The 17,162-nt window shown below is 51.3% G+C and overlaps 3 protein-coding genes across 4 annotated transcripts; 2 read left to right on the top strand and 1 right to left on the bottom strand.

The window, feature by feature from the left end:
* The first annotated feature begins 114 nt into the window (after positions 1-114).
* On the top strand, positions 115-5,182 carry TSPAN31 (tetraspanin 31). 2 transcript variants are annotated; one of them, XM_074402815.1, is made up of 6 exons: positions 115-131; positions 2,550-2,717; positions 2,975-3,055; positions 3,382-3,513; positions 3,969-4,082; positions 4,172-5,182. In XM_074402815.1, the coding sequence occupies exons 1-6, from the start codon at positions 120-122 to the stop codon at positions 4,244-4,246; spliced, it is 582 nt and encodes a 193-aa protein (XP_074258916.1). In that variant the 5' UTR covers positions 115-119; the 3' UTR covers positions 4,247-5,182. The 2 variants fall into 2 exon arrangements, with proteins under 2 accessions (XP_074258916.1, XP_003926546.1); XM_003926497.4 differs by lacking the exon at positions 115-131 and adding an exon at positions 1,811-2,028.
* CDK4 (cyclin dependent kinase 4) lies at positions 5,165-9,507 on the bottom strand. Its single transcript, XM_003926496.4, has 8 exons — positions 9,282-9,507; positions 8,609-8,842; positions 8,317-8,452; positions 8,032-8,199; positions 7,765-7,874; positions 6,531-6,581; positions 6,259-6,394; positions 5,165-5,563 (listed from the first exon to the last, which is right to left on the bottom strand). Exons 2-8 carry the CDS (start codon positions 8,821-8,823, stop codon positions 5,471-5,473), a joined length of 909 nt encoding a protein of 302 aa, XP_003926545.1. The 5' UTR covers positions 8,824-8,842; positions 9,282-9,507; the 3' UTR covers positions 5,165-5,470.
* Positions 9,155-17,134, top strand: MARCHF9 (membrane associated ring-CH-type finger 9). Its single transcript, XM_074403472.1, has 6 exons — positions 9,155-9,372; positions 9,457-9,580; positions 12,554-13,582; positions 14,632-14,787; positions 15,826-16,018; positions 16,280-17,134. The coding sequence occupies exons 1-6, from the start codon at positions 9,155-9,157 to the stop codon at positions 16,612-16,614; spliced, it is 2,055 nt and encodes a 684-aa protein (XP_074259573.1). The 3' UTR covers positions 16,615-17,134.
* Positions 17,135-17,162: the final 28 nt, after the last annotated feature.

Below are 17,162 nucleotides of genomic sequence, written 5' to 3' on the forward strand. Positions count from 1 at the left end.
ACTACACCACACAACCAAAATTCTTCTCAGCCAGTTCCCCTTCTAATACCACTGTCCTGCCCTTGATTTAGGACCTGAAAGAGAACAAGGTATACGAGGAACTGAAGGAGACAATGAAGATGGGAGCTGAGGTAGGAAGGGGATGGGGGTGGGGAGTGAGGGAATGGGAGGTGGGAGGTAGTTGGCCGTTGGACCTAAATTACTTTGTTTGCCCCGGGCGCCTGTAATTCTAGCACTTTGGGAGGCCTAGGCGGGCAAATCACCTGAGGGGAGGAGTTGGTGACCAGCGTGGCCACCACGGCAAAACCCCGTCTCCACCGAAAATACAAAAAAAATTAGCCGGGCTTGGTGGTGGGTGCCTGTAAGCCCAGCTACTTGGTAGGCTGAGGCAGACAGGAGAATTGCTTGAACTCGGGAGGTGGATGCTTTGGTGAGCCAAGATCCCGCCACTGCACTCCAGCCTGGGTGGCAGAGCGAGACTCTGTCTCAAAATAATAATAACAATAACAATAATTAATTACTTCATTTCAAGACCCAAACATCTCTCTGGTCCTGTCAAATTTCTCTTTTACTGCATACCTTTTTGATATTAATTCCTGAAAGATAAGCATCTATAACTACATAAATATTGTGTAGTTGGTGATAAGGGAATTGAGGCTGGAATTGCGCACAGGAAACTGTAAAATGACCTGAAAAGTAATAATTAACAGTGAGTGTTTACTATGTGCCAGGTACCGTTCTAAGTACTCTACACATATTAACTCATTCAATTCTCACAACCCAGAGGTAGTTGTGTTATTTATCCCCATTTTACAGATGAGGAAACAGGCACAGACAGTTTACGTGCCTGGCCAAAGGTTACACAGCTAGGAAGTGGCAATCTGACTGTGGCAATAAGACCACAAAATCTAAGTACACACAAAAATCATTCTGTTGAGTTGATTGGAGGGTTTTTTTTGTTGTTGTTCCTACTGTTTCTTTGTCCTGGGGAGAGAAGGATTATGCCTTTTCCCATCCGTGTGAAAAGGGGTTTGTCAAAGCACTTAATAATAAAGTTATTGATCAACTCATCCCCAAGTGAAAAGGTGGAGGCTCTTTTCCCTTATATTTATTTATATCCCAGAGGATCTCTCGCCTGTCGTTTTTTGCAAACCCTATAGATCAGGCGTGTACCCTGAAACTGCTGAGCACACCCGTGTGTGCACCTGTGGCAATGCCTGAGCCCGCGATTTCCACACTGAATTTCTGGTATATTCACACTCCGTTGGGAGGGTATATGGAACAGGACATGGGTACTAGCGGACACACAAACGTGTGAGGATTTGCTGGGTGTTGCTGTGTCCAACCCGCGGCCTCTGCGGCCGGGCTAAATAAGCTCAATATGTGGCTCCTTTGGGTGTTCCCGAGTGTGACGCAGTAACACAACAATGGCGTCAACATGAGGTCACTGCAGGACAAGGGGAAGGGAGCGGGGAAGGGCCCTCCTTCCACGGGCGGAGCCCTTTCTACCCAACTCTCGGAGCGGCTCCCTACCCGCCCCTCCCGCCGCCTCCCCTTCACCTAAGTTCCTTCAGAGCCGCCTCCCTCGAATTAGCCCTCTCCAGCTCCGACCACAGAAAGCTCAGCTTTCAACACAAGCTTTTGGAGTTGAGGCTGTGGTCCTTATGAGAATCTCTAGAAACCCTGCCCCTAGTTTTAAGTTTCGCCCAATGAAAAACCTAAAGGAGGGGGCAGGAGGCGGGTCGGTGACGTCATGCGGATTGACTGGCAATGCAGGCCTTGGACGTCCAGGATTAGCCACGCATTTCGCCAATCCAGAGGCAGGGGTGGGACGGTGCAGGCGCAGAGAATTGGGCTTGGCTGGCCTCGATTTAAAGAGGCAGAAGCTGTCGGGGTCCTGGAAGACGGTCCCCAATACCCTCCCCCCAAGTCCTTGGGACCACGTGGGTCCCCAGAGCTGGGGAGATGGTTTGCGGCGGCTTTGCCTGCTCCAAGAATGCGCTTTGCGCTCTCAACGTGGTCTACATGGTGAGGTTTTGGAGGTGGGGGAAGCTTCAGGGCGGAAAGGCCCAATAGGGAGAATCTCTAGGGTACTTCCGCTGGGGAGAGGGGTGTATTGGGGGTTCCAGGAACATTCCCAGGAACTTCCGGCGAAGAGGGAATTCCTGGGGACTTCCGTGGGAGAGAGGGAACTTCCGGTTGCTGAGGGGGTTTGTCTGGGGGTGGGAGAATGAACTGAAAGCTGTGGGCTTATGTTCCATCCCTCCCTCCTGTCAACCTCAGTTTCTCCCAAAGTAGAAGTGATGGGATGATCCTAAGGGTTCAGTTTTTATATTCATACTACCATCCCTGCTACCTTCTACCGTCCCCATCCCAGCCATTCTAACCTTCGGGAGTGCCCAGGGATGCCCCTGGTGTGGGTAGCACCACCCCCATCTCCCATTCACGGACCATTCCATTATTACTTTTTTCTCCCCCAAGTCTTGTAATGGCCTTGGGCTGTGCTGCATGCTAGAATTCTTGAGATGTGTCCTGCTCTTTCTTTGTAGCTGGTGGGCTTGTTGCTCATTGGAGTGGCTGCTTGGGGCAAGGGCCTGGGTCTGGTGTCCAGCATCCACATCATCGGTGGAGTCATGGCTGTGGGAGTCTTCCTTCTCCTTATTGCAGTGGCTGGATTGGTGGGTGCTGTCAACCACCACCAAGTCCTGCTGTTCTTTGTATCCTGACCTGAGTGATGGGGGCAACTGGGCTCTTGGGAGGGCTGTCAGATATCTAAGATGTTAGAAGGGCAGGGGACCTCAGGGATCTTGGACACATCTGCTTGCCTTGCTGTCCCATAATCTACAAAACAAGAGCTGACTTTATTGCTTTCAGTTTGACCTGGTGGTGTAAGTTCTATGACTAGATGAGACCAGGCAGTTATAGATAGAACATAAAGGAATCTAGGACTTTTTTCCATAACCTTTCCTCTCAGTACATGATCATTCTCGGTTTGGTCTTCATCTTCCAGTTTGTTATCTCTTGCTCATGTCTGGCTATTAACCGAAGCAAACAGGTAAGACAATGCCTTTTCAAGTACTTACTTGCTTTTTAAAATTCTCCTCTTACCCTCTAACTCCTTCCTTAGTCTGGCCCCAACTACCCAAAGATCATTCTTAGGTCCACTGCCTCTAGCTTCCTGGGCTATTTGCTTCCTCTGGGATGTCTGGCTAATTTTCCATGATGATCTAGAGAACCTGAAAAGGTAGATATTTATCCTGTCTATAATTGTGACACATCGTTATGCTTCTGGTTGACTTCCTTTGCTGGACTAGTGAAATTGGACTTGAACTTATATCAGGATGCAGGAAGATTTAATTTCCCTCTGCCCGTATCCTCCAGACAGATGTCATCAATGCTTCTTGGTGGGTCATGAGCAACAAGACTCGGGATGAACTGGAAAGAAGTTTCAATTGTTGTGGCTTATTCAACCTCACAACCCTGTATCAACAAGACTATGATTTCTGCACTGCAGTGAGTGTGTTGGGGGTGGTGCAGCAGCCAGGGGAGGTAGGAAACTGGGTAAGGACAATGCCCAAGTTGGCAAATTTAGTTTGAATGTCATTATTTCTCTTTCTAGAAGCCATCTTGTAGGCCGGGTGCGGTGGCTCACGCCTGTAATCCTAGCACTTTGGGAGGCTGAGGTGGGTGGATCACCTGAGGTCAGGAGTTCCAAGACCAGTCTGGCCATCATGGTGAAACCCCATCTTAAAAAAAAAAAAAAAAAAAGCCATCTTGTATTGGGGCTGCGTGTTGGTAGGGGGTAGGGGTGGATACAGAGGCTGGGGAATTAGCCAAGTGGGATTTTAGTTTGTAGGACACTAGTCAGATAACAGTAAAGTTTCTAGGGACATTCAGCATAGGTATTGGTGACTAGCAGCAGCTTTACATTAGCAACTTTGCATTCTTCACACACGTTTTATCCTCAGATCTGCAAGAGCCAGAGCCCAACATGCCAGATGTGTGGAGAAAAGTTTCTTAAGCATTCAGATGAAGCCCTGAAAATCCTGGGGGGTGTTGGACTCTTCTTTAGCTTTACAGAGGTAACATTCTCCAGTTCCCTCATGTACATCCTTTTTAACTTGAGACTGAGAATTGATTGGTGCTTATCTCTCTCCCTTTGTTCCAACAGATCCTTGGTGTTTGGCTAGCAATGAGATTTCGGAATCAGAAGGATCCTAGAGCCAACCCCAGTGCCTTTCTATGAGACTTTGGATCCTTCTGACTTCTCTTCTGCTCTTTCTCTTCCTCCCTTAGAGAAAATCTAGGGTTTGTAACCCTTTTGGTTTGAGAAAAAGGAAAGGCCCTTTGTCATATCCCCTAAAATTGATGGAATAGCAAGACTTTACACCTTGACATATTTTAGTGGGAGCCAGACTATAAGGAATAAAAGAAGAAACTTTCTCCCTCTCTCTCCAAGAGGATATGGGAAGCTTCTGGGAGTGCATAGAATGGGACTGGGGTCATTCTCAGCCGTTTCCCCTCCTCTTCCGTCCATATGCTGGATCACCTCAACATACCCTGGTGTGGCTCTAAGGGTAAATCAGGGACAGAGCCAAGGAGAAAACTACCAAGAACTCTTTCCTGTAATAAGCAGGACCCAGTCTGAGAAAGTTCAATGAATATAAAAGCCATTTAAAATTTTTTTTTTTTTTTTTTTGATACGGAGTCTTGCTCTGTCACCCAGAGTGAAGTGCAATGGCATGATCTTGGCTCACTGCAACGTCTGCCTCCCGGGTTCAAGCAATCCTCCCGCCTCAGCCTCCCAAGTAGCTGGGATTACAGGCATGCACCACCACACCCAGCTAATTTTGTATTTTCAGTAGAGACGGGGTTTCACCATGTTTTAAGTCAGGCTGGTTTCCAACTCCTGACCTCAGGTGATCCACCCACGCTGGCCTCCCAAAGTGCGGGATTATAGGTGTGAGCCATCACACCTGGCCTAAAATCCATATTCAGAGAAGGAATTTCAGTTTCATTCTAAGCTTTGTCAGTCCAGAGGCTCCACTGACTGCCTAGGCCCTGTACCTTAACCAGTCTTTAAGGTTTTGCAGGAAAGTCCCTTCTTCCAAGTGGTTTTTCCAAATTGCACAATGGCCAAGCCAAACAGAGAAAGAAACATTAAAAAAAAGAAAAAAAAGACCATTTTTTTCTTTGCTTTGTTTTTCCTGTATAAAAAACGACCCCCAGTATAAAGGTAGGGAAAGGGACACGAGGGAACATACCCCTTAGTGTAGAGAAATAGGGGGGCAGAAGGAGAGGCCTCAGAAGGAGAGGTAGGAGGGGAATGTCATTAAGGCAGCAAAGTAATCTCTGTAGAAAGATGGAGGTGGAGCCTCCACAGCCTCAGAGACAAAGGCAGAGACTGCCCTCTCAGTGTCCAGAAGCGAAACGGCAGCTTTTCTTCCTTCCATGGCAGCCACTTCATTGCTCACTCTTGATTACCTTCATCCTTATGTAGATAAGAGTGCTGCAGAGCTCGAAAGGCAGAGATTCGCTTGTGTGGGTTAAAAGTCAGCATTTCCTGAGGGGAGAGGCAAAGGTCAGAAAACCATGTAGAAAACTGAGAGAGACTTCTGCCCACCGGTGACAATACCTGGGATGGGCTCTCTCTCTTTTTTATTTTTTCGAGACAGTCTTACTCTGCTGCCCAGGCTAGAGTGCAATGGTGTGATCTCGGCTTACTGCAACCTCCGCCTCCCGAGTTCAAGCGATTCTCCTGCCTCAGCTTCCCGAGTAGCTGGGATGACAGGCATGTGCCACCATGCCTGGCTTATTTTTGTATTTTTAGTAGAGACTGGGCTTCGCCATGTCGGTCAGGCTGGTCTCAAACTCCTGAGCTCAGGCGATCCACCCGCCTGGGCCTCCCAAAGTGCTGGGATTACGGGCTGAGCCACCGCACGCAGCCAACACTCATTTTCAACTAAAGTAAATGGAGGAGTGATTTTTTTTCTTTTTTAATTTTTACTTTGAAATAATTCAAAGGTGATCCGCCCGCCTTGGCCTCCCAAGTGCTGGGATTACAGGTGTGAGCCACCATGCCTGGCCAAGATGGGCTCTCTTTCACACCCCTGTCTTCTGTAGGTGGCTATTTGCCGCTACAATAAAAACTACAGCCCAACTACCAACCAAGTTTCATTAACCACAGTGGCCAGGGCCCTGTGTACTGCTCTGTTTCTTCCCCCAGTCCCTCCCTGTGCCCATAGCCATCTCCAGTACCAGCAGCAGATGTGCTCCCAACTCCTCCATCTCGGGTACCACCGACTGCACTGGGCGGGGCCCTCGGGGGTGAAAGGCTCCACGGGGCAGAGATACATCTCGAGGCCAGTCATCCTCTGGAGGCAGCCCAATCAGGCTGTGGGGTACAGGAGAGCTGTGGTCAGGAGGGTCCTCCAGTTCCCATCCCCATGGAGAGAGCCAGTTGCCATCCTGGGCTCAGCAGAAAGAGGACTCAGAATGGAAAATATTTTTCTCCCATGTTGGTCACTTACTCAAAGATTTTGCCCAACTGGTCAGCTTCAGAGTTTCCGCAGAAGAGAGGCCTAAGGTAAGAAGGAACATAAGGTAGCTGTCATTTTCAAAGTATCTTAGTTGAATGGTTGTTACTACTTAGTAGCTCAAAACAGAAAGTATAGCAAATAAAGACCAGTAATTCCAGCACTTTGGAATGCTAAGGTGAGATGACTGCTTGAGCCCAGGAGTTCTAGATAAGCCTGGACAAGCAAGACCTCGTCTCTTCAAAAGAAAAAAAAAAAAAAAAAAATGCCGAGTGCGGTGGCTCACACCTGTAATTCCAGCACTTTGGGAGGCAGAGGTGGGCAGATCATGAAGCCAAGAGATCCAGATCATCCTGGCCTACATGGTGAAACCCCGTCTCTACTAAAAATATAAATATTAGCTTGGCATGGTAGTGTACACCTGTAGTCTCAGCTCCTCGGGAGTTTGAGGCAGAAGCATTGCTTGAACCCGGGAGGTAGAGGTTGCAGTGAGCCAAGATCGCACCACTGCACTCCAGCCTAGCAACACAGCCACACTCTGGGGAAGAAAAAAAAAAAAAAAAGCCATTCATGGTGGCATGTACCTGTAGTCCCAGCTACTCAGGAGGCTGAGACAGGAGGACTGCTTGAGCCCAAGAGGTAGAGGCTACAGTGAGCTGTAATTGTGCCACTGCACTCCAGCCTGGGTGACAGAGTGAGACCTTGTCTCAAAAAAAATAAATAAAAAACAAAGAGAATAAAGGGATATGAAGTTTCTAATTCCGGAACATTTTGGTGCTTCCCATTATGGGCAAGGTATTCAGTAGAACTCAAGTAAAAGAATGGGGCCAGGTGCAGTAGGTCATGCTTGTAATCCCAACACTTTGAGAGGTAGAGTTGGGAGGACTACTTGAATGTAAGAGTTCAAAACCAGCCTGGGCAATATACTGAGACCCCCATCTCTACAAAAATATTAAAAAACTAGCCGGGTATGGAGGTGTGCACCTATAGTGTGAGCTACTTGGGAGACTGAGATGGGAGGGTCACTTGAGCCCAGGAGGTTGAAGCTGAAGTGAGCTGTGATCATGCCATTGCAATCTAGCCTGGGCAACAGAGCAAGATCCTGTGTCCAAAAAAAAAAAGAAGAAGAAGAAGAAGAAGAAGAAGAATGGGAGGGAGGGTTTGGATGTGGTTTATGAACAAGAGATTTGGGGAATTCAAGGTGGTCCAGGGTATGTGGGTCCCATACTTTCGACGAAACATCTCAGCAAAGATACAGCCAACACTCCACATGTCCACAGGTGTTGCATATGTGGACTGCAGAAGAACTTCGGGAGCTCGGTACCAGAGTGTAACAACCTAAAGGGAACAGGAAGAATGGATGGGTATCCCATGCGTTACCATGAAATACAACTTACTTGACTGAACACATGAAGCACATGACTTCTCAATTGCTATAGGCCACCACTCTCCTACTCCCAACCAGAACCCATATTGGTACCATCTTTCTACTGACCACGGGTGTAAGTGCCATCTGGTAGCTGTAGATTCTCGCCAGGCCAAAGTCAGCCAGCTTGACTGTTCCACCACTTGTCACCAGAATGTTCTCTGGCTTCAGATCTCGGTGAACGATGCAATTGGCATGAAGAAAATCTAGGCCTCTTAGAAACTGGCGCATCAGATCCTAGTTCAGAAGAGGGAGGTACAGATGCACTGGAAACTAGGCACCATCCCTGAAATCCCAGGAGGTTCTACTACAAAGGTCCCAATTCACCTCTCAATGCCTACCAACCCCACTCACCTTGATGGTCTCAGCTGGCAAGCCTGGTGGGGGTGCCTTGTCCAGATACGTCCTTAGATCTTGGTCTACATGCTCAAACACCAGGGTTACCTTGATCTCTCGGTCAGTTCGGGATGTGGCACAGACATCCATCAGCCTGGCCAGAGTAAATGCTCACTTGTCAATCCCCTTTAACCCACATGACCTTTCATTATTTCCTCTGGGTCCCCACTTCTCTCCAGATCGCCACACCCCACCTATAGGCTGTCTTTTCCCTTTACTCCCCACTCCCAACCCTCCACCACCTTCTCACCGGACTACGTTGGGATGCTCAAAAGCCTCCAGTCGCCTCAGTAAAGCCACTTCACGAACTGTGCTGACGGGAAGGCCTCCTCCAGCTCCTCCATTGGGGACTCTCACACTCTTGAGGGCCACAAAGTGGCCACTGTGGGGATCACGGGCCTTGTACACTGTCCCATAGGCACCGACACCAATTTCAGCCACTGGCTCATATCGAGAGGTAGCCATTCTCAGATCAAGGGAGACCCTACAATCACAAAGACTCCTACCACTAAAAGTCCATTACAGAGTTAGGATGGGATGAGACTACAGCAATAAAGGGACTCCCAAGAAAAAGCACAAAGAGCAACACCAGCATCCCATCCCCCCGCTCCCAATCTTCCTTGGGCCGGCCCTGGAGATAACACAATGACTCAATACCAACCCCTAGAGCCACGTGAGGCCCTACAATAAAAAATGCCTTTTCCTTTGGGACAATCGCGCCCCGCACAAAGATCACACATGACACACGCCTTGCATCGAAGATCTTACACCTCAGTCCCTAAAATTATACCTTTCCATGACCACAAAGGCCCCATTTCCCGCCCTTGAGCGACCCTTTCGTAACCAGCTCGCGAAACGCACGCGTGGAAAGCTGGGATGGGGGAGGGCACTGGTTCTCATTCCTGGGAAGGGGCTGCACTTACCTCACGCCAGGCCGGGGTGCTGCGAGGGCGGCCCGTTATCGGGGCCCCGGAGCCTGTTCCTGCGGCCCCATACACCCGAGCTCGGTCCCGGGTAGCTGGACGCAGAGGGCCCGACCATAGACACAGGCCGCAGGCTAGAGAGGCCCCCTTACCCCCACCCTCACCATGTGACCAGATGCCAAAGAGGCGCGCGGAAACTGGGAGGGCGGGGCGAACGCCGGACGTTCAGGGCACGTGACCGCCACCCAGGCGCCGAGGGGCGGCCAGGAGCCGCTTTGACGGGGAGGAGAGCGGAGAGCGTAAGAGGGGCGGAGGGGAGATACGGCCATGTGATCTGTTGCTATCACACGTGACCGCTTGACATTGCTCGGAGGAGCAGAGGTGTGGTTACGCGGCGGGCACGTGACTAGCTGCCACAACCCCGCTGCGGGGGGGCGCGCGGTAGCGGGCAAGAGAGGGTGGAGCCCAAGGCGGTGCCCTGGCAACCCAGGCCACCCAGAGCCCAACTCCCGGCTGAAAGATTGTCTCACCGGTCTTTCAGCCTGTCTACATTGGGGAGAGGGTGGGAGTTGGGGGACCAGAGGTGGTGCTATCACCTTTTTGCTCCACCGTGAGAAAACATACTCTCATTTGTGCCATTATTTCACTCATTCATTCTACAAAATTGTACTGAGTGCTTGTTTCCAGTGTGTATGTGGGTTTTTATTTTGTTTTATTTTTGGTGTCTGTCACTGGCTCTTAAAAGTAGTGGTACGACTATCTATAAAGATGTAGCCAACAATGGGGTCTTATAAAACAGGGAGTAGGCAATGCCCACTGGAGGGCAAAACTTCGATTAGGGGATGGACAGAAGGCAGATTAATACAGTAAGACAACAGGAACGGTGGCAAAGTAATGCCCTCTAGTTCCCAACTTCCAAACCTTCCTGGAAGTGTTAATGCAAAGGCTTGAGGCCATCTGGCAGAGACGTTATTGATGAGCTGGAGACAGGAATACTTGACCTTTATGTTTTTTGTTTTTGTTTTTTCAGTAGGAAGATTTTATGATTATGTGAGATTAAGATATATGTGTGTATATATATACTTCTAGGTATATATATGTATGTATGTTATATTATTTATTACATGTAGTATATAGATAGGCACGTGTGCAAGGAAGTTACCACCACACCCCCTGCACCCTCCAGACAACCACAATAAATGGGAATGACGTGCTCTTCTGCGAACTTGTGACTGCTCATTTGGAGTCACTGTGCTTCCCTCTTTTTCCCTAGTGCAGCTTTCTTAGCACTTAGCACCATCCAGAACACACTTTTTCCCAAATGGCCTCTGCCCACAGACACCTAGGTTGACACAGGTAGCTTTCTCCTACTTTTTTTGTTTTACTGGCTCCAAGTTCTTTATCTCCCAGCCCTTTAGGGGTATGGGAGTAAAGGAGGAAAGTGGTTAGTGTCTCATTTGTGAGAATTGAGAATTTGTCTAAAATATATATATATACATATATATTTATTTAGACAAAATATATATGTATTTTTTGAGACGGAGTTTCACTTTGTTGCCCAGGTTGGAGTGCAATAGTGCAATGTGCCACCACGCCTGTGATCCCAGCTAATTTTGTATTTTTAGTAGAGACAGGGCTTCTCCATGTTGGTCAGGCTGGTCTCAAACTCCCAACCTCAAGTTATCTGCCCGCCTCGGCCTCCCAAAATGCTGGGATTACAGGCGTGAGCCACTGTGCCCGGCTGAATTTGTCTAAAGTCTAAAGCCATTTTATTACCTTATTTGCCACTCCTTCCACCCTAACTTCTGTTAACGATCTGGCTGAGAATATAAGAGTTCAAACTAGAAGATGAATATAAACCATTATTTAGAGCAAAACAGGATACATGTTAATGCAGATGCCTCCCCTTTCCATCCTGATACTTGTAGCCCTGGGCCCCTGCTGGCGAGGGCAGCTGGAACACTAGTAAGAAAAACCTCAAGGACTGAACTAAGGGGCTCAAGAGGTGAATGTTTTATTGGCTCCCTTGCTAGGGGTGGGTGCTTTGTAAGCCTTCTGGAAGGCTAAGGTAAGTGTCTGTGAGTTTCTCAAACTCCCTTCCCACATCAGCATTCCCTACTTCAGCCTCACCTTCCACATAAGCCTATCACACCTTACTCTCTCTCTCTCTTTTTTTTTTTTTTTTTTTTTTTGAGACAGAGTTTCACTCTTGTTATCCAGGCTGGAGTGCAATGGCACCATCTCAGCTCACTGTAACTTTCACCTCCTGGGTTCAAGTGATGCTCCTACCTCAGCCTCCCAAGTAGCTGTGATTACAGGCACCTGCCACCACACCCGGCTAATTTTTTTTTTTTTTTTTTTTTTTTGTATTTTTAGTGGAGACAGGGTTTCTCCCTGTTGGTCATGCTGGTCTCGAACTCCCTACCTCAGATGATCCACCCAACTCTGTCTCCCAAAGTGCTGGGATTACAGGTGTGAGCTACCGTTCCTGGCCTCACAGCTTACTCTCTTTACAACAAAAGCCATCCTCTCTGTCTGCTTGGGTCCCAGCCCCTTTTTCTGATTCATTCATTAGTCCATCCAAACCATTTGAATATTTCATGGGAACATTACTGTCTCTCCATCACTTTCTTTGAGGAACCTTAATTTGGCAGTCTGTCCCAGGCTTTGTCTCCTCCCTTCTTCTGTTAATTACTCTTTCACTAATTAATTTTTTCCCAGTGTGTTTGACTCAGTGGGCTCCCCTGAAATCCCTTTTCCCTCAGCTTTACAAAGGGTAGGAGAGGGCGAATGTAAGTGTAAGGCAGAAAAAAATGTGATGGGTGTAGAACTTGTTCTCAGAGAGAAGGCTCCATAAAAGCAAAGGGCTAAGTGTGTGTGTTGTTCACTTCAATGTAGTGGAGGTCACGGCAGGAGAGTACCAGGAAAGACACTCCCATCCCTGTAGAACGCCTACCTCCTGCTCACTCACCTCCTTCTCACATTACAGTCAGAGGCTTCTGTTTCTCAGACAATCCGATTCCATTCCTTACACACCTCTCTTTGCCAGTTCCCATCAAGCACACTTTTCAGCCCTTTGGGTAAAGTGTCTATTGCTTGAGTCCCTCCCCTGCCCATGTGTGTAGCTCTCTCATACCTCGACCCTTGCACAGCTCTTTCTTTGCACACTCCCATTTTGCACAAGCTTCTCCCTCCCTGGTACACCTGCGTCCTTTGACCACTCACCTTCCATGCTCACTCGCTCATCCCCCCACCCTCAGACACACACCTAGTCTACTCGTGTGCACACTCCCCTTCCTTGGCCACTCCCCTTCCTCCACCCTCCCCGGGCTCGCACACTAGCCCCCGCCCCTGGGGACACCTGCTCTGGCGGGGCAGGGCGGGGATGCGCAGCCGCGGCCCCTTCTCCTCTCCCCCTCCCCGTCCCGCCCCTCCCTCCATCTTTCACCCGCTCCCCGGCTCCCGCCCCGCCCGCCCGCCGCTCCGGGGGGGTCTCCGCCGCCGCCGCCGCCGGAAGGAGCCGCCATTTGCCACCGCCGAGCGCACGGGCCGAGCCGAGCCTGATCCCCGAGCCGGAGCGAGACTGGAACCGGGAGGACAGCCATGGGGGGCGGCTCCGCCGCAGGAGGACCTGGGCGCGTAACCCCGGGGGCCCGGCCCGCTCCGGACCCAGACCCGCGGGGCGCGGCACCCTGAGTCCCTCTCCCCGCCCCCTGCCCCGGCCATGGCCGCCCACCCCGCCGCCCCCGGGCCGCCAGCCCGCTCGGCTCCGCAAGCCCCAGAGCCCCGGCGGTGGCAGCAGTGAACGGCGGTCGCAGGCCCCGAAGACCCCGGCCCGGCTTGGCTCTCCAGCACGCGCCCCCTTCCCGGCCTTGTCCTCTCCCTTCCCCCCGCCGCCAGCGAGCCCCACTTGCACGCCGCCCCCCGCCCCCGGCGCCCGGACGATGCTCAAGTCTCGGCTCCGCATGTTCCTGAACGAGCTGAAGCTGCTGGTGCTGACGGGCGGGGGGCGGCCCCGGGCCGAGCCGCAGCCCCGGGGGGGCGGGGGAGGCGGCTGCGGCTGGGCGCCCTTCGCCGGCTGCTCCACCCGGGACGGCGACGGCGACGAGGAGGAGTACTACGGGTCGGAGCCGCGGGCCCGGGGCCTGGCCGGCGACAAGGAGCCGCGGGCCGGACCCCTGCCGCCGCCCGCGCCGCCGCTGCCGCCCCCGGGCGCGCTGGACGCCCTGTCGCTCAGTAGCAGCCTGGACAGTGGACTCCGAACCCCCCAGTGCCGGATCTGCTTCCAGGGCCCGGAGCAGGTCAGGCCTGGGCACCTGGCCGGGCGCAGAGGGTGGGGGCGCGCACCTGGGGTTGTCCGCGGGGACTGCGAGCAGGGGCGGGGCCTGAGGAGGCTGGGCGGGGCCCCAGGACCCGGAGTGGGCATGGGGTGAGGCCAAGGAGCTGGCAGGGGACTCCTGGAGCGCTTGTTTGTGTTGGGGGGTTTAGGGTCCCTAGGAAGGGGTGGGGCTTTCTCTCCGGAGAGCGCAAAATCCCTTTCACCGTTAAGAGGGACTGCTGTTCTCTCCTGTTTCCCTCGACCCAGGGTCTCCCTAAGCTGAGGGGACCTGTTCTCTTCCAGGTGGGCAGAAAGGAGAGTGCTTCTGTGCCCACCTTGAAGGGAGGGGCCCAGCCAGCGCCCTTGCTTCGCTCAGTATTCCTCCCCTTGGGGCACTTTTCTTCAGTTCCCATTCTGCAACTTTCTATCTCATTCCAAAGAGTATTCTTTGTTAAAATTTTATGGGCAAAGTTGTCCTAGAATAGTGCCAGGGGGTGTCTCTGTGTAGTGAGAACTGATTCCTTGATTAAAAGGGAACACCCTGCACTCCCACCTCCGCGATTGCTCCCCTTTTTAATACGTGGAAACCGAGGACCGTAACCCATCCCAGTCTGCACCAGATCTGTGAAGTAACTTCACAATGATGTGGTCGGGCAAGGAAGGCATGGTTCAGAAGCTCTAACCCTCCCCTCCCTCCAGATCCTAAGAGGAAGCCTTTCCTTTGAGAAGTCTTAAAGACTACCCATCCGAAATTCTAGGAAAAGAGAAGACCTCATCCCCCTCGTCCTCCCCTCTAACCTCGTCATCCCTTTCCATCCCTCATCTCTTTGGCATGGGAAGTTTCCCTTGATCCTTAAGGGAAACTTCTTTTCTGTTGCAGCCTTACTTAGCCTCTTTCCCTGTCTTGGGTGAAAGGCCTGAGTTTTTTACTGTGGGAAAGTGACCTGAAGAGGAGACCACCCTGTCGGGGAGCGCGGCTGAGTGGGTCGGGGTGGTGATGCCTGACAGGGCCCTTCCTCACTCTTCCTCCAGGGGGAGCTCTTGAGCCCCTGCCGCTGCGACGGCTCCGTGCGCTGCACGCACCAGCCCTGCCTCATCCGCTGGATCAGTGAGAGGGGCTCTTGGAGCTGTGAGCTCTGCTACTTCAAGTACCAGGTCCTGGCGATCAGCACCAAGAACCCACTGCAGGTGAGGTGCAAGGAAAGGACTCAGAGACTGGGCGAGGACCTTTTAGCTATTGGAATCAGGGAACCTCCAGGGAACCTATTTCATTTACTCTTTTCCCAAAGCCACCCTTCCCCACCATTACCACAGTGTCCTGTGTGTCTGTAAATCCTTCCTTCCTCCCTTCATTTATTCACAAAGACATTTATTGGGTGCCACTTATATTCCAGGCACTGTTCTAGGCACTGGGACAACCACCACTCCCCACCTACTACAAAAAAAGAAAAAAAGAAAAAAAAGAAAGAAATGCTGGGCGCGGTGGCTTATACCTGTAATCCCAGCACCTTGGGAGGCCAAGGCGGGTGGATCACCTGAAGTTAGGAGTTTGAGACCAGCCTGGCCAACATGGTGAAACCCCGTTTCTATTAAGAATACAAAAATTAGCCGGGTATGGTGGTACGTGCCTGTAATCTCAACTACTTAGGAGGCTGAGGTAGGAGAATCACTTGAACCCGAGAGGCAGAGGTTGCAGTGAGCCGAGATGGTGCCACTGCACTCCATCCTGGGCGATGGAGCAAGACTCCGGCTTGAAGAAAAAAAGAAAGGTAGAAAGAAGGAAGGAAGGAAGGAAAGAAAGAAAAAGATGTTGTTGATGCTAGCAAACATGTAGTGTTTTCTGTGTCGAGTTTTGGTGTGTATTAACTTTTAATCTTCACAATAATCTTATTAGTTAGATACTTTTATTATCCTGTTTTGCAAATGAGGACACTGATGCACAAAAATTTGAAAACTTACCCAAGGCTTCTAAGCCAGTAAGTGATGGAGTCAAAATTTGGGATTCAAATCTAGTTGTTTTGGTTTCAGAGCACTTGCTCAATCCTGCCTTTCTAAAATAAGACAGACAAATGGTGTCAGACAAGTACCACATTCTAGATTTAATCAAAGCACAGAGAAGACGGATGTTGATACTGCCTGAGGGTTTAGGGAAGGTTCCCGGAGCACCCTGCTCTTCAGGCCCTCCATCCCTTTATGGGACTCTTTGGAGCTTTTTCTCCCACACAGTGGCAGGCCATCTCTCTGACGGTCATCGAGAAGGTCCAGATTGCTGCCATAGTCCTGGGCTCACTCTTCCTGGTTGCCAGCATCTCCTGGCTCATCTGGTCCTCACTCAGCCCTTCAGCCAAGTGGCAACGACAGGATCTGCTCTTTCAGATCTGCTACGGCATGTACGGTTTCATGGATGTCGTCTGCATAGGTGAGGGCACCTCTCTCTCCTTTACCTGCTCCATACCTTCCTCTTACACGCCTGATTCTCCTGCCCATCCCCTGTTTCATGGCCTTATTTTCTGCCGTTGAGGGCCTTTAGTGCTATCCTGGTGCCCTCCCCCAGGCCCGACTTCCCTGCTTCTCCAGGGCCCTTTGCAAATTTCCTCACTCTGAAGAAATGCTTGCTTAAGTGCCTCTGGCCGCGGTCTAGGCCACAACTGACCCTGGACTTCTTATTCCTATTGCTCAGGCCTCATCGTCCACGAAGGCTCCTCTGTCTACCGCATTTTCAAACGCTGGCAGGCAGTGAATCAGCAGTGGAAGGTCCTGAATTATGATAAAACCAAGGACATAGGAGGAGATGCAGGGGGAGGGACGGCAGGGAAGCCAGGCCCCAGGACCTCACGGACGGGCCCCCCCTCTGGGGCCACCAGCCGCCCCCCAGCTGCTCAGCGCATGCGGACGCTCTTGCCTCAGCGCTGCGGTTATACAATCTTGCACCTCCTGGGACAGCTGCGGCCACCAGATGCCCGTTCCAGCTCCCATTCTGGCCGAGAGGTTGTTATGAGGGTCACTACAGTCTGAACTGGACTCCAGGAACAGGGATCTTGAGTCAATGCATCAGGCAAAGAAGAGCTCTCATGGCTGCTGGAGGTACCAGCTGGACAAGGTGTTTGGGGCATGCTGCCCCCATCACTGAGGATCTCTGTGGGCAGCCTCAAGGTGGAGACTTGTCTGGGCTCTATTGCCCACTGGGTAAAGACACCTGGATGACATTTCAGTCACCACTGACAGCTCCTCACACTCATCCAGAGATGGCCAGTGGGCAGGCGGGGAGAGCAGCTTTCCTTCTCTGGAGAGAACCATCTTTACCTCAACTCCTAGGGCCTCCAGCCCCCTAGCTCCACCATGGTGACTTGGTGAAGGGGGACCAATGCCAGAAGAAAGGGGCCACAGACCCCTATTCCCCACCCCGTGGCCACAGGGCATCTGGCAATAAGACTAGTATACATGGACCTCCCGTTCCCTGCATGAGGGCGGGGGACTTCCCCCTGCTCCATCCCCCATTGCATGGGGGAAGGGCATAAAGAATCATTTATATGCACGTGGAGACTCCTTTCTCATCTGGGGCT

Source organism: Saimiri boliviensis, chromosome 7 (genome assembly GCF_048565385.1).
Source record: "Saimiri boliviensis isolate mSaiBol1 chromosome 7, mSaiBol1.pri, whole genome shotgun sequence".
Taxonomy (NCBI): domain Eukaryota; kingdom Metazoa; phylum Chordata; class Mammalia; order Primates; family Cebidae; genus Saimiri; species Saimiri boliviensis.